Below are 13,171 nucleotides of genomic sequence, written 5' to 3'. Positions count from 1 at the left end.
CAAAATGAGTACTGTGTCTCTCAAGTCATTCCTCAGGTAAGTGTTATTATTTTTACAGTCTCACCTTATTGAGTCTCCTTGGGAGAAGTCATCTACTGCTGTTCAAACATTAATAAATATTGAAATTAAATTTAGCATGCTAAAGATTAACCATTTAAATTTTAACCATTTCACAAGGGCAACTCTACATATCAATATAGAATAATGCTTTGGGTAGTAAACTCAGTACAAGGCGGCATAAATGACTGCATTTCCAAAACAAAACTGCATCTTCAAACAACACTGAATTAAATAAACAAACAAAAACAACAAAGCAAAAGAAAAATACCAGAGCTGTATCTCTTCTGGAGTCTTATATCTCTAAGTTTAAAAAACATAGAAACACACCTAAACTAAACTAAAAAAAAACAACCAAACAAAAAACCCCAAGAAACCTGTAGCATTAATATCCTATAATAGTAAACAATTAACAAAACAGTGGTGGTTTAGCAAGACATTAAGAACTTCCAAAGTACTCATCTTACAAATACACACCACATGCAGAGATTTATTATTTTATGCAGCATTATGTATAACATTATGCTAGGTATTACACTATCTGCTGCTCTAGCCAGTTACAGATTGTTTTGCAAAGGTAATGAAAATCAAAAAGCATAATCAAGCTCTAAAGCTGAAGTACCAGAATTACCAACACTTCTGTAAACTGCATCAAAAAGGGAATTCAGCAGACAAAAGTGGCAAACCCAGGGCACTCTATAGCACACTCCAAGCTTTCACTGGTGTTACAAACGTGACTTGCATATAGGATAATAGGATAAATCAGTTCAGAAGGAACCTCAGGAAGTCTCTTAGCCAGCCTTCTCAAAGCAGGCTCAGTTATGACGTCAGATAAGGTTGTTCAGGGCTTTATCCAGTCTGGTCTTAAACAATTCCGAGGAGGGAGACTGTACAACCTCCCTGTTTTACTGTTCCCACATCCAAATAGAAACAATGTTGTTGCCATTTATGCCTCTTATATCTCCATCTCCTGTCAATGTACCACTGGGAAGCACATGGTTTTGTCTTCTCACATATACTATAGAAGCTGCTGCTAGGTCCCCTGCAAATTCACTTCTCTAGGCTGAAAAATTCTAGTTTCCTCAACCTGTCCTCAAAGGGCAAATATTCTTGTCCCTGACAAATCTGATGGTTTTCCACTGAACTTGCTCACTGTCATAAGACAAATCCTCTTGCACTGGAAACTCAAATTACAACCAGAGCACTGGCATAATCCAGAGAGTGCCAAGTAGAGGTGGATAATCACTTTCTTCAATCTCTTGGCTATGCTGCTCTTAATACAACTCAGGACACTGTTGCTAGGGCATCCTGCTGCTGGCTCAATCTCAGCTCACTCCACCAAGACCCATCAGGGTTTCTCTGCAAGGTATCCCTCCTGCCAGGCAGTGCCAACATGCTTTGTAGCAAGGGGTTGATCTTTTCCATGTGCAGATTTTGCATTTACCCTGGCTTAATTTTACTAGACAGACCTGAGAGTTCATTTACACAGTCTGTCAGAGTAAATGCCTCTGAATGACAGCACTACCCTGAAGGGCATCTACTGATCCTCCCAACTTATGGCTATTTGCAAACTTGTTGGGAGTGCACTCCAGCACACCTCTGATCTACTAAAGAAACCTGACCTCTAGGAATGCAGCTTCAAGAGTGCTAGAACCTCTCAACTATCAACAGCTAAGATTAAATAAAAGGGCTCTTCTTTCAATTCCCAAAATGGAAGGAGAAAAAAACACAACATCCACACAGCAGCTATTTCAGCATTCCTCAATTCTGGATAACTAATTCTTGTCAACTATCATAACAACCAATCCAATGTTTTGGCAGAATCATTAAAGGGAAAAGAAAACAAAGGCATATCATGCCTGAAGACACCTTCTCCACTATCATTAAACACAAAAGAGCATGGAAATTTTTTCTGTTCTAAAGACAGGGTGCATGTGGAAATTTTGATGAGCACATCTCCTCATCTGCACTGGGCTTTTGGACAATGAAATACAGTGTGCGTGTGATGTAGAGAAAACCTAGAAGCTGAAACAAGGACAAGCTAACAGCTAAAATACCAACACAGTCTCTAATTTTTACTGTTTCCTATTGCAAACACACAATATTTAAATAATATTAATTAGTTGTACACACCACAGTTTCCTGTTAACTCAATCAGTACCAGCAGTCTAAGCTACCTGCTGATTTCCCAAGCTGAATAAAAATATCTCCACCAGTATGGAGCAGTACCAGTACCAGCAGTCTAACCTACCTGCTGATTTCCCAAGCTGAATAAAAATATCTCCACCAGTATGGAGCAATCAGTTATCACTCCTGATGGGTGACTTCAGTTATATTTTCAATTAGTACAGTTATAAGCAATCATAAGAGCTGAGTAAGTTTTCTGGAATTTTGCTTCAGATTAACTCAGTTGGGTAGAGCATGGTGCTAATAATACCAAGTTTGTGGGTTGAATCTCTGTATGGGCCAGTCACTTAAGAGCTGGACTTGATGATCTTTGTGGGTCCCTTCTAATTCTAAATATTCTTTCATTCTGTGAATAGTGATTTTAAGCATTGATCAAGAACAAGTCACATTGTCCTTTAGAAGGCAAGAGAGAAAGTTCATGAGCTGCCTCTCAGACAGAACTCTGATTACAGTAGAAATGGGGTCTAGAAAAGCAGTCTCTGGAGATTGATTATTTCTACTTTAATTAAAGCCTGTTTGCATTTCAGAGTAACAGAAAGGCTTATTAAAACATTATTTACTATCACTAATGACACAAAGCAAAGACTAAATTCAATAATAAAGAACCAAGGCAAATAGACAATAAAACCGCAAAACCTGCTCTCAAAATAAAACCAGTAGTTCATAAAACCAGTACCATGAAAATAGGGGCCTCCAGGATAATAACCATTATAGATGTGTTGATATTGGTATAATGTACAACAGGTTTCACATTTTAAATGCTACTGTATAAAATACCTTTCCTTGATTTTCCTGTTCTTGATGTCTGGTTAGGAGATTGCTGCATTCCTATATCCATTTAGGAAAAGGCATGGAAAGGACAGATGGAACAATGACATCAGAATAAACTGGAATTTCCAGAAACTTGGAAAACATATGCAGTACATCAAAACAGCTACAACAATGGGAGAATATACTGTGACTATCAGCCTATTCTACAGCTAGAAGTGCTGGAAACAACCCAACCACAGTCTAAAGAGCTCCATTTTCAAGGGACAGTGTCAAACAGTAACTTAATGTACTTGCTCCATGTAAAACATCCATATTTCAGTATTTTGAAACACTGAAACATATTATCAGAAACATACACTCTTGACAATTTTGTATTTCCCTCAACTCGACTACTTCTTGTCTAGCAGAGATGCACATTAAATTGCTTCATGGTTGTAGAGTGCTTTACACATACAGCACACAAAATTCCTTATTCTGAGCATCTCAAAAATCCATATGTGTCAAGAATCAAACTTCAGAGACTTTGCAGAAGTTTCAAATCTTGGGTCCTTGTACTCAGACCAGCATGAAACTTTGAGATATTATGTTACTTACACATACTCAAGTTACAGTTTTAGCATGTTTGTTATCCGTTGCTAAAAAAGGAACCCAGTAACTTGTTGCCTTAAACCAGCTCATCTTAAAAGTTGTGTCAGTTGGTGCCTGATACAAACATAGGCTATTTCTACCTCTGTTTCAAGTCCTGCTTATATTCATTTGACCATGTTGAACCATCCACATACAGAAGCTATGCCACCAGCCAGAACACAGACATGACAAGAGGGCAGCATGTTCCCCTAGGACTATAAAGCAGGCCACAACTGGACTGAAATAGGTGCATTGACTGGTGTATCATGACTATGTGTTTGTGTGTGCACATGTCTGTGTGTTGTGGAACACAAGTTCAGAATATAAATCACTATGCATCTGCTCTACCCATCCCACTTCATAAAATTTTGTATTTTAAGGCTACAATTCATTCTGTTATTGCAGCTGACACCAAATTTCTTCATGATGTAATATTTTTCTCAGAACAGAACAGAGACAACCTTCTATTGATTTTACCACATGGAACAAATGTGGCAAGATTACATGTATCAAAAAAAGATACATTTAAAGAGTTAAGAAAGGACCTCAGGATGGTTTCTCATCCCTTCTACATTTCTCAGTTTTCTGAAGGGATAATATAGCACAGCTTTTACTGACCTTGGGAGATAGAAATCACTGAAGCACTTAATTATTTTCAAAGAGCTCTGTGATGGAAACTCATCAGTTTCCATAGAGACCCAGAAACACAAAAGGAACAATACAACACACAGTGAATATTCAAATAAACAACAGCAAACTTTTGAAGTAGGCTGAATTGCTCATTAGAGGAGAGTATTTTGAAAAAATATTCAACAAGTGCAAAAGCAGGAAAACAAAGACAACACTGAAGATCCCAGAAAAACTGCATAGAAGAGCAACAAAAATGAAAATAATTCCAAAATGGGTTTCTCTGGTCTCTTGAGATCATTCCAACTTCTCCTCTAACAGAGGCTTCACAGTCTGTTACTGCAGCATATCAGAAGGACTCATGATACAAGACCTGTACTTTTTGTGTGCAAAACTAGAGACTGCAGAATTAATGCAGGTAAATAGTCTCTTTATGTTACTAATCTCTCAGAGACAGTAACAGTGTGCCCTGCGTGGGCAAAAGCAACATATTCCTGATTAAACCACCTGTACAAAAACCTTTAAAAAAGAAAATATTCCTGCAATCTATCAAGAAACTTTCTAAATCTCTGACTAGGTCAAATCAAGTCCTCCTAAGTCAAAGCAAGAAAGTCTGACTCTAAATTAAATTCCTGTATCTAGGAAAAGTCAGTGAAGAAAAATATCCCATATTTTGCTCTTTTTTTTTTACATATTTAAAAATGGAATAAATAACTGTATTTAAAAGAATAATGAATTGTTTTTGAGCAGTATCTTCTGCCCATTTACTACATAGCTCCAAAGTAACACCCTTAAAAATTCAGAAAGAATAAAATCTCCCACTTGTAAGGCTTGAAATGTAAAGTATAAGACACACTATTTCATTTATACTAAGGTATTAATTTTCTATGATTCCTCTGGGACTCTGAGCTCATAACTATAGACTGAATTTTTAAAACTCACTGAAGGCAATTTAATTGTTTTTCTGGACCATAAGGTAATAATTAGTTTCTAAAAAAAAAATCATTATAATTACTGAAAGTGAAAGAAAAGCATCATTTTTATTGTAAATCAAAATACACTCTAGCCAAAAAATCATTCACAGACACTGCAATGTTACTGCCAACAAAGTTCCAATATAATATTTGCTGTTCAACATAATATTTGCTATAATACATATATATAACATATATATATGTTCCAATATAATATTTGCTAAGTATGTCTCTACAGCACCTACGTGGAAACAGTTATAACTGATTTTGAGAAACAGGATGTACCAAAAGGGCCTTACTGCAGATGGAACTATTAACATTAAAATGAAGACACAAACTTCATGAAAATCAACGTGACACATACCTTTCCATTCATTTTCTCTGTTGCTTCTCAAGTACAGAAAGAGGAACAATTACACAGGTGGAACCTACTGCTTTTGTAATTGGATTTTCACAATCTGAGTTGCCATCTCTAGGTAGAAGTAAACACTTGAAAAGGAAACACTTTTGCCTAGTTTCTTCCCTATCCTCCTCTCTCTCTCAAGGAAAACCCAAATAAGTGGACAGTCTGACAGACAGAAAGTAACAACCCTAAGAAGTGAACACAGAACGCAAATCAAATGCTTTCACAGCCTGACAAGCAGCACTTCCCACTATCAGCAAATAAGCACATTCACAAAGCTTGTGCTACTCCATCTGATGCCTCCACTAAAGCCAATGGTGAACACAGTAAGTGCTACAACACAAACCCACTAAGAAAAAGCCATGCTGATTCTCCTCATGAGATACTCCATGATGAAAGGTCTTACCTCCTCTGTCCACAGCAGGAGCACCTAATGTAAAGCCAGCAGCTGCTGCCCTGTGTGGAGTGCCAAGTGCTGTGATGCCTCGTGCACCACCACCTGTAGAAGCTTCTCCTTTGTTTTCCCAGTCTGCATATTCTGCCAGTTGTTTGCTAAGACTGTACAGAAAAAGAGAGAAAATGCATTAGGCTAAATACCTGCACATACTTTAATAGAGGAGTTAACAGCCACTTCTTATCCAACCTATTCTTATCCTATCTTTATCCTATCCATAGCCATGTAGATTTATATACTCATATGCACTTACTGCATTATTATTACACACTTCAGTATTCACTACAGTCATGCTCACTCTACAGTCATGTTCAAACCTACGAAGGTGTTAACTCCTGCTTGGTACCTGTCAAGTTTCACCTGTGAATAACTGCAAGATACAGACATATTTTAGAGTTTATATTGAGCAAATGTGAGCTTAGCAGTAAAACTTGAAATCTAACAGAGAACTCTGGCTAAAAATTTTCCTCCACTTCCAAGTTAACAATAGGTACTGGAATGATACATATCAGAAGACAGGAGGAAATGACCACAAGTTGTGTCACGGAAGGATAAACTGGATATTAGTTAAAATTACTTCAGTGAAAGGGTTGTCAGGCATTAGAATAGACTGACCAGTGAAGCTGTTGAGTCACCAGCCCTGGAGGTATATGAAAGATGTTGTAGATTAGCACTTAGAGACATGGCTTAGTGGTGGGCTTGGCAATATCAGGTTGATTCTTAGAGGCCTTTTCCAATTTAAATGATTCTATAAAGACATCACTGAGCACATCCTCAACACAAGTCTCAGCACACTTAAACCTTGGTGCTGTTATCAAAAATCATCAAAAACCATACTGATAACTTTCAACTTACTCTAATGATACAGTTTTAAATTTACCTGGAATATCCATGAATAACAGCATAATCCTCAGCTGTCCATCCATTAGTGTCTTTATGGGAAACATCAGCACCATACCGAAGAAGAACCTTTATCACATTAAGCTCTCCGCCAGAAGCAGCAGTCATAAGCGGGGTTCTGGAGGATCCAAGACATATGATATGAAATGGGTTGCTTTACAGTCACTGTAAATATTTTTGTTTCTGCTTGCCCTCAAAGAAGTAAACTCTCCATTACTTTAAAATGAACAAAAGAAAAAGCATTTTTCATTAAACAATAAAATGGGAGAGAGTCTCAAAACAATTAAATGTTTAATCGTAAAACAAACCTTCCACACAGACAACACTTCGAAACTCTACTACTATGCAGGAGATGGTTTTCAATTTGAGGGAATGCCACTGAGCTAGTGGCAGGTTTCCTGCCAGGAAGGCCATCACAGTCAATAACATTTTGCAGTCCTCAATGTGGAAAGCTTTGAATGAGATATGACAGCAAGCCACTGAGGTATGACCATCTTTCACAAGTCACACAGAAGTAACTGCTTCTGTGTGGCTCCTTTTTTTATATTTTTTCAAACCTCATTCCCATGTCTCTCTCAAGCCAAGCTGAAGAATATTAAAAAGACCCATGTAAATTTTGACAGCACTCACCTTTCACATTGATCTCGAGCATGCACATCAGCTCCTTTTTTAAGGAGAAACTCCATTATCTCTTCATGATGTTCGGAGACAGCAAGAATAAGAGGGGTACATCCCTCCTGAAAGGGCAGATAAAGTTAAAAATCAAAGTTAAAACAAAAAACAAACAAACCTTTAAGAAAAATATGAATGCAACTTTTGGGAAGCACTTTATTAAAAAATATAAAACTTTACCTTATTCTGGGCATCAATATTGGCACCATGCTGAAGTAACAGCCCTGCTACAGTAGTATTACCAGACAGGACAGCCAGGTGAAGGGCAGTGTTGCCATCAGCATCTGCCAGATTTGGGTCAGCACCACGTTCTAGCAGAATAGCCACACATTTTTCTTGCTGGCACTGTACTGCCTGGAAACAAAACACAACAAACTTACAGCATTTACAGTTTCACTTTGTTGCAATTCCTCCATCCTCCCTTTGAAGAGCACCTTCAAAGATTGGCTAACACATGCCCATTCCACAACAATCACAATATGCATGATTTTACAAAGGTCTACATAAAGAATATTGAAAAATACATAATTTAGTTCAAAAGCAGTACGTCTCGCTTGCAAGAACATACCATAGTCCACATACCTTCATCAGTGGTGATCTGTTATCATTGTCAAAAAGATTGAGCTTACACTTGTTTTCTACTAGAAATGTAACTACATCCACATGGCCGTTTGCACAAGCAAGATGCAGAGCTGTCCTAAAAATTAAATAAATTGAATTAGCACAGACAGGGATAATTTCAAGGTTCTTGCTGATAAACAGATATGACCACAAGTTTCACTTTGCAAATCTCAAGCTTAAGAACCCACTCCATTACCAGTACCAGTAGCTGCACACCAAATGCTTGGGACTTGGTAGAAAAAACCCTCCACAGCATCTGCTTAGTAAGGGGACATTTCCTTCACTGTAGAACAAAATCTGCAGAAACTCCTGTGACCAGGTGTTGGGTATTGTTCTCTGTAGTGTGGGACTACACATGTGGCACAGCAAGAGAGACCAAAGCTAGGGAATCTGAGGACTATGGCAAGTCAATTTCTAAATTTTTGTTTTATCATTCATGGGCCAGGAGTGTATTGGAGACGTGAGAGATGGGTTGAATTGCAAGAATATTAGAGCTTCCCCTCACTTTGAGAATTTTTCCTTTTTCTCTAGCTTTTTTACTACTGAAGCAACACCAGGAACACATTTGCAACAAAGTGCCTCTAACAACATGTAGCAAACCAGAGAGCAGAACACCTTGATCTTGACTACAGGAAAGTAGTTTTTGACTTTCTTGTAATGTTTAACTATCATGGTCATAAAAAGCCTACTACACATTAAGTCCTCTCCAAAGAGGCAATACTGTGTTTCTGCACTATATAACCAGCACAGCAAAACTGAACTTTTTTCTTTCAATTTAAAGCCTTGCCAGAAGGAAAAGCAGTCCTTTAAACCACAACATCTTAAGTCTGATATCAATTAACCAGTCTACTTGTACACAACAAAGACACAATCAATGACGAAGTCCCTACAAGTGTCTTATCGTACAAATCTAGTAGGTGCTTTTAGGGCAATAAAACTAGGCGAGTTTTATTGCTACCAGAAGTCCAGCCTTCTGGACAGCCAGCCTAGGAAGCTGAGCTACTCTGCTAAAACCAGCCCCTCTTTAGAACATCACAAAGGATTTGACTCTGAGCCTCTTCAGAAAAGGTGATTCCCTTTCGCTTATGATAGATCACTAGGAACTATGCTGCAGCCCAGGGCTTCTCCTTAAGGCAGAACTGTTAAGTGCTTGTTGTGCTTGGCTCAAACCCTCACACAACACCTGCCAGAAAGCAACAGCTTCTCCTGCAAGTCACTGACCAGATATTCCAGTCCAAGGTACTGGAAGCCTCAGTACCTCAGTACCTGCCAAAGCCTCAGAGCAAAAAACCAACTGCAACCTAAAACCACACTGTGGCATAGGCTGCCACATCACACTCAAAAAAGGCAACTATGAGTGCAGCATCAATAAACAACATGTTTATTTTGCGTTATGAATCCTTCCTAACTGCAGTGCCTACCTTTCTTTAAGCTGCTCCCAGCTGAGACAGCACATCCTTCGGGCTCAACTACTGAACCTGCACGCTGAGCCCTTAGGTGCCCTTAGGTAGAGACGGATGCGATTACGCTCAGACTTCAAACCCCGGCTAGAGAATGGCCGCAAGGCTCCTCCTGCAACTCTCCTTTGCCAGGCTAAGAGCCCGCTTCCACCCCTGCGCCAGGACATAGGAGCCCGGGAATGAGGGCACCGAGGAAGCCGGGTCAAAAACGGTAAGGCGACAGTTGGCCGAATTCAGGGGGGTTTTGGCAGCTCAAGCCTGCTTCCCACAGCAGCCAAGGGCTGCGCCGCTCCGCTCCTACGCCGGGGAGCTCCCGGGGGCTGCTAGAGCTGCGCCGGGGCTCCCGAGCCCTTACCGCTCCGCCTTGTCCCGCCCGTCGATGCCGGACTTCCTCAGCCCCTGCCGCACCTGCGCCAGGTCTCCGCTGGCGGCCGCGCGGTGCAGCTTGCCCAGGTCCTTCTGCCGGAGCTCGTAGGCACCGGCGGGGCAGCGAAGGGAGGCGCTGCCGGGGGGCGGCTGCCCCTTCCTCTTCCTCGCGAACCCGAAGATCCTCTTCATCCCGCAGCAGGAACGCAGGCACAGTCCCGTCTAAGGAGAGCGACGGTGGGCTGTATCGTGCCTCAAGCGGGGACAGGGGAGGGGAGCTCCCGGCAGCGAGCTCGGCTCGATGCGACCTCTGCGGAGCGAACCTCGGGCACGGCGGAACCCCAGAGCAGAGCGGAGGAACCGCAGGGCAATGCCGGCGGAACCCCGGCGCAGAGCGGAGGAACCGCAGGGCAATGCCGGCGGAACCCCGGCGCAGAGCGGCGGAACCCCGGGGCAGAGCCGGAGGAACCCCGGGGCAGAGCCGGAGGAACCCCGGGGCAGAGCCGGAGGAACCGCAGGGCAGTGCCGGCGGAACCCCGGGGCAGAGCCGGAGGAACCCCGGGGCAGAGCCGGAGGAACCCCGGGGCAGAGCCGGAGGAACCCCGGGGCAGAGCCGGCGGAACCCCGGGGCAGAGCCGGAGGAACCCCGGGGCAGAGCCGGAGGAACCCCGGGGCAGAGCGGCGGAACCCCGGGGCAGAGCCGGCGGAACCCCGGGGCAGAGCCGGCGGAACCCCGGCGCAGAGCCGGCGCCTCTCCCCGCCGCCCCGCGCGCCGCGAGCTCCGCGCAGGCGCGGGCGGGCACGCGCAGGCGCGGCCGCGGGAGGCGGGGATTTAGGGATGGAGTCGCTCTCGGACGGAATTAATGTCCCCGGGCAGTTAGTGCTGCGTGGGTGCTGCTGTCGGGCTTGGGTGAATGGTGATGAGAACAGACAGTAAGGATTAATACAAGAGGAAGGGGATGGAGCGGAGCTTCACACATCATCTACTGACGTGCCTGACCAGATGCTGAGGAATGCGTCTGGTCCGGGTAGCTTAACCCGCATTTCAGCTGCCGACTGGAATGCAGGTTAAGCTTTGGGTGGGAGCCCGAGACAAGAGGCCGTGAACTGCAAACCTTCGGGATATCCAAGGGCGCGGAGATGGGTGACACTAGCCAGGTGAACAGACTCTGGGAGACACAGCAGGAGCCTGGAATTGCCGACTTTTTGGGTAACAGAGGAGATGGAGAGCGGTGACGCCAGCGTAGTTGTTGAACATGGAGAGTGGGACAAGAGCCGAAGACTCGGGCGGAAGAGCGAGACTGGCTCAGGGGACGACTGTGAGGCTGTAGAAGCCCATAGGTTCTTTATGTTGGTGCTTTACTCAGGGGCACCAGCTCAAGATATTTCTGTGTTGCTGCACAGGAATAAATTGCTTTATGGAACGAGATAGCTGAGATTCCGCTATGGGAAACCGGGGTCGAACCGGTGAGGAAGCCTGGTCTGACCGTGTGAGAGCCGGGGTGTGGGGAGATCCCTCGCCTCGCTGGAGCCGCCCGCCGTGCCCGGGCTGCGCTCCCAGCAGTGGGAGCCTTTGTCCCTGTGACACCTTCGGGGTATGTGACTGTAAGAGTTCTGTGGATGCTCAGACTGGGACGTTTCCCTAACACCCGTGGCAGACTCAGAAAGTTGCCTTCTAGTAAATGGGGCTGAGTTGGCACTGACACGGAGAAATACAAACATGCATGCGAGCAGCCTGTATGAAAATGTAGTGCAGAAAGCAAAATATTTGGTAAGTTTGGAATAATATTGTACGGCTACAGTGATGCCACTGGTAGCAGATACCAGTGGTTTAGATACCATATAATTTGGGGGTGATGCCATGGTACAGTATACCCTAGGGTATTTGGCTAATGGAACACCCTGCCAGAACATTTCTTCCTATCTTTAGAAACTACTTTTTGCATATGAATTTCTGAAAAACAGATGGCAAACAAAACCTAATTCAAACAGAGGAATGCATTTCACTATAATGAGCAGTAAAAATACTTATTGCAACTGGACAGGAATATATTACCACTTTTTAGGGAGGTGATTCAGCCCTTTGAAATATTTTCCTTCATCACTAAGAATGGTACATGTATTAAAATCTTTATTTTCCTTTCCAGAATGAAGCTTCACAGCTTCATCAAATGTTCTTCTGACAGTATTCTTTTGTACTGAGGTGGTTGTTGTACAGATACTTTCTTTAGTTGATTCTCAGTGTATTAGCAGTGTTCTGTTTTTTCAGACCCGATGTCTAGAAAGAAGAGCCAAAATAATAATAACAATAATTTTAAAAAGATGGGAAAATACTGTTTTGCTGAAACCACAGCTAAGTAGATTCCGGTTGCAGAACCTATATTTCTATGAGTATTAGGAAACAACTATTAGTAACCATTTTGAGAGTGTCTCTGTAGTCAGCCTGACCATTTAATAGAACAATGGAGAGCAAAATGCATTTTTTTAACTGGATATATTTGTTTTCTTCCAGCCATCTTAGAAGAAAGGCAAGTTTTTATTTACAAGATGGCAACATGGGATAAACATGAGTCATCTCTATGCTCTTCAGGAGGAAGTATTTAATCTCAGCTTTTCAAGCGGACACATGCTCAGCCACAAATAGTTTTGTTTTTACAGGATACTCTCCAACTAAGACCACGAGAGCCTAATTCTATGTCAAATATTTCTGAATGTTATCAATAAAAACCCCTGTGATTACAATGTCAGTTTCAGTTGGTGACTTTGATAGCTGAATAGGCTAAAATTTGGTTTCATGTTTTTGAAGATAAGGGGATGCTGATGGGGTCATAGAGTCATATGGGTACAACAGGAACTGTTCATTCCTTACTAGCCAAGAAAGATGCAAAAGAAATAGCTAGTCTCTGTCACTAAAGCAACTGTCAGCTGTTTATCAATACTACTTCTTTAGTTGTGTTGGCTCTGGGAGCTGTTGAAGATATCAAAATGTATGCTTTTAGTTTTGATACATGTCTATTTTAAATTTCATTTTTATAGTTCCTTTTTGGATTTA

General features: G+C 42.2%; 1 protein-coding gene and 1 long non-coding RNA gene across 9 annotated transcripts in view; one reads left to right on the top strand and one right to left on the bottom strand.

Annotated features, from left to right (window-relative positions):
* ANKRD26 (ankyrin repeat domain containing 26) overlaps positions 1-10,447 on the bottom strand; it is a 48,500-nt gene extending 38,053 nt beyond the window's left edge. For 2 of the 8 annotated variants that reach the window (XM_021553490.3, XM_021553491.3), the window contains exons 1-8: positions 10,109-10,443; positions 8,255-8,369; positions 7,853-8,026; positions 7,631-7,737; positions 6,981-7,118; positions 6,053-6,204; positions 3,022-3,072; positions 65-98 (exon numbers count right to left, since the gene is read on the bottom strand). In XM_021553490.3, the coding sequence (XP_021409165.2) occupies positions 65-98; positions 3,022-3,072; positions 6,053-6,204; positions 6,981-7,118; positions 7,631-7,737; positions 7,853-8,026; positions 8,255-8,369; positions 10,109-10,311 (974 nt within the window). In that variant the 5' untranslated portion in view covers positions 10,312-10,443. Of the gene's footprint in view, positions 1-64; positions 99-3,021; positions 3,073-6,052; positions 6,205-6,980; positions 7,119-7,630; positions 7,738-7,852; positions 8,027-8,254; positions 8,370-10,108 lie in introns of those variants that run through there. The other 6 variants (XM_021553495.3, XM_021553496.3, XM_021553498.2 and 3 more) reach the window with 5 other exon arrangements.
* Positions 10,448-11,402: 955 nt separating this feature from the next.
* Positions 11,403-12,861, top strand: LOC110483508 (uncharacterized). Its single transcript, XR_002467586.3, has 2 exons — positions 11,403-11,890; positions 12,632-12,861. It is a non-coding gene; the product is annotated as an uncharacterized LOC110483508 (long non-coding RNA).
* The last annotated feature ends 310 nt before the right edge of the window (positions 12,862-13,171 follow it).

The sequence above is a fragment of the Lonchura striata genome, chromosome 5, assembly GCF_046129695.1.
Source record: "Lonchura striata isolate bLonStr1 chromosome 5, bLonStr1.mat, whole genome shotgun sequence".
Classification (NCBI taxonomy): Eukaryota; Metazoa; Chordata; class Aves; order Passeriformes; family Estrildidae; genus Lonchura; species Lonchura striata.
The sequence above is the reverse complement of the archived record's forward strand: the minus strand, read 5'-3'. Positions and strand labels throughout refer to the sequence as shown.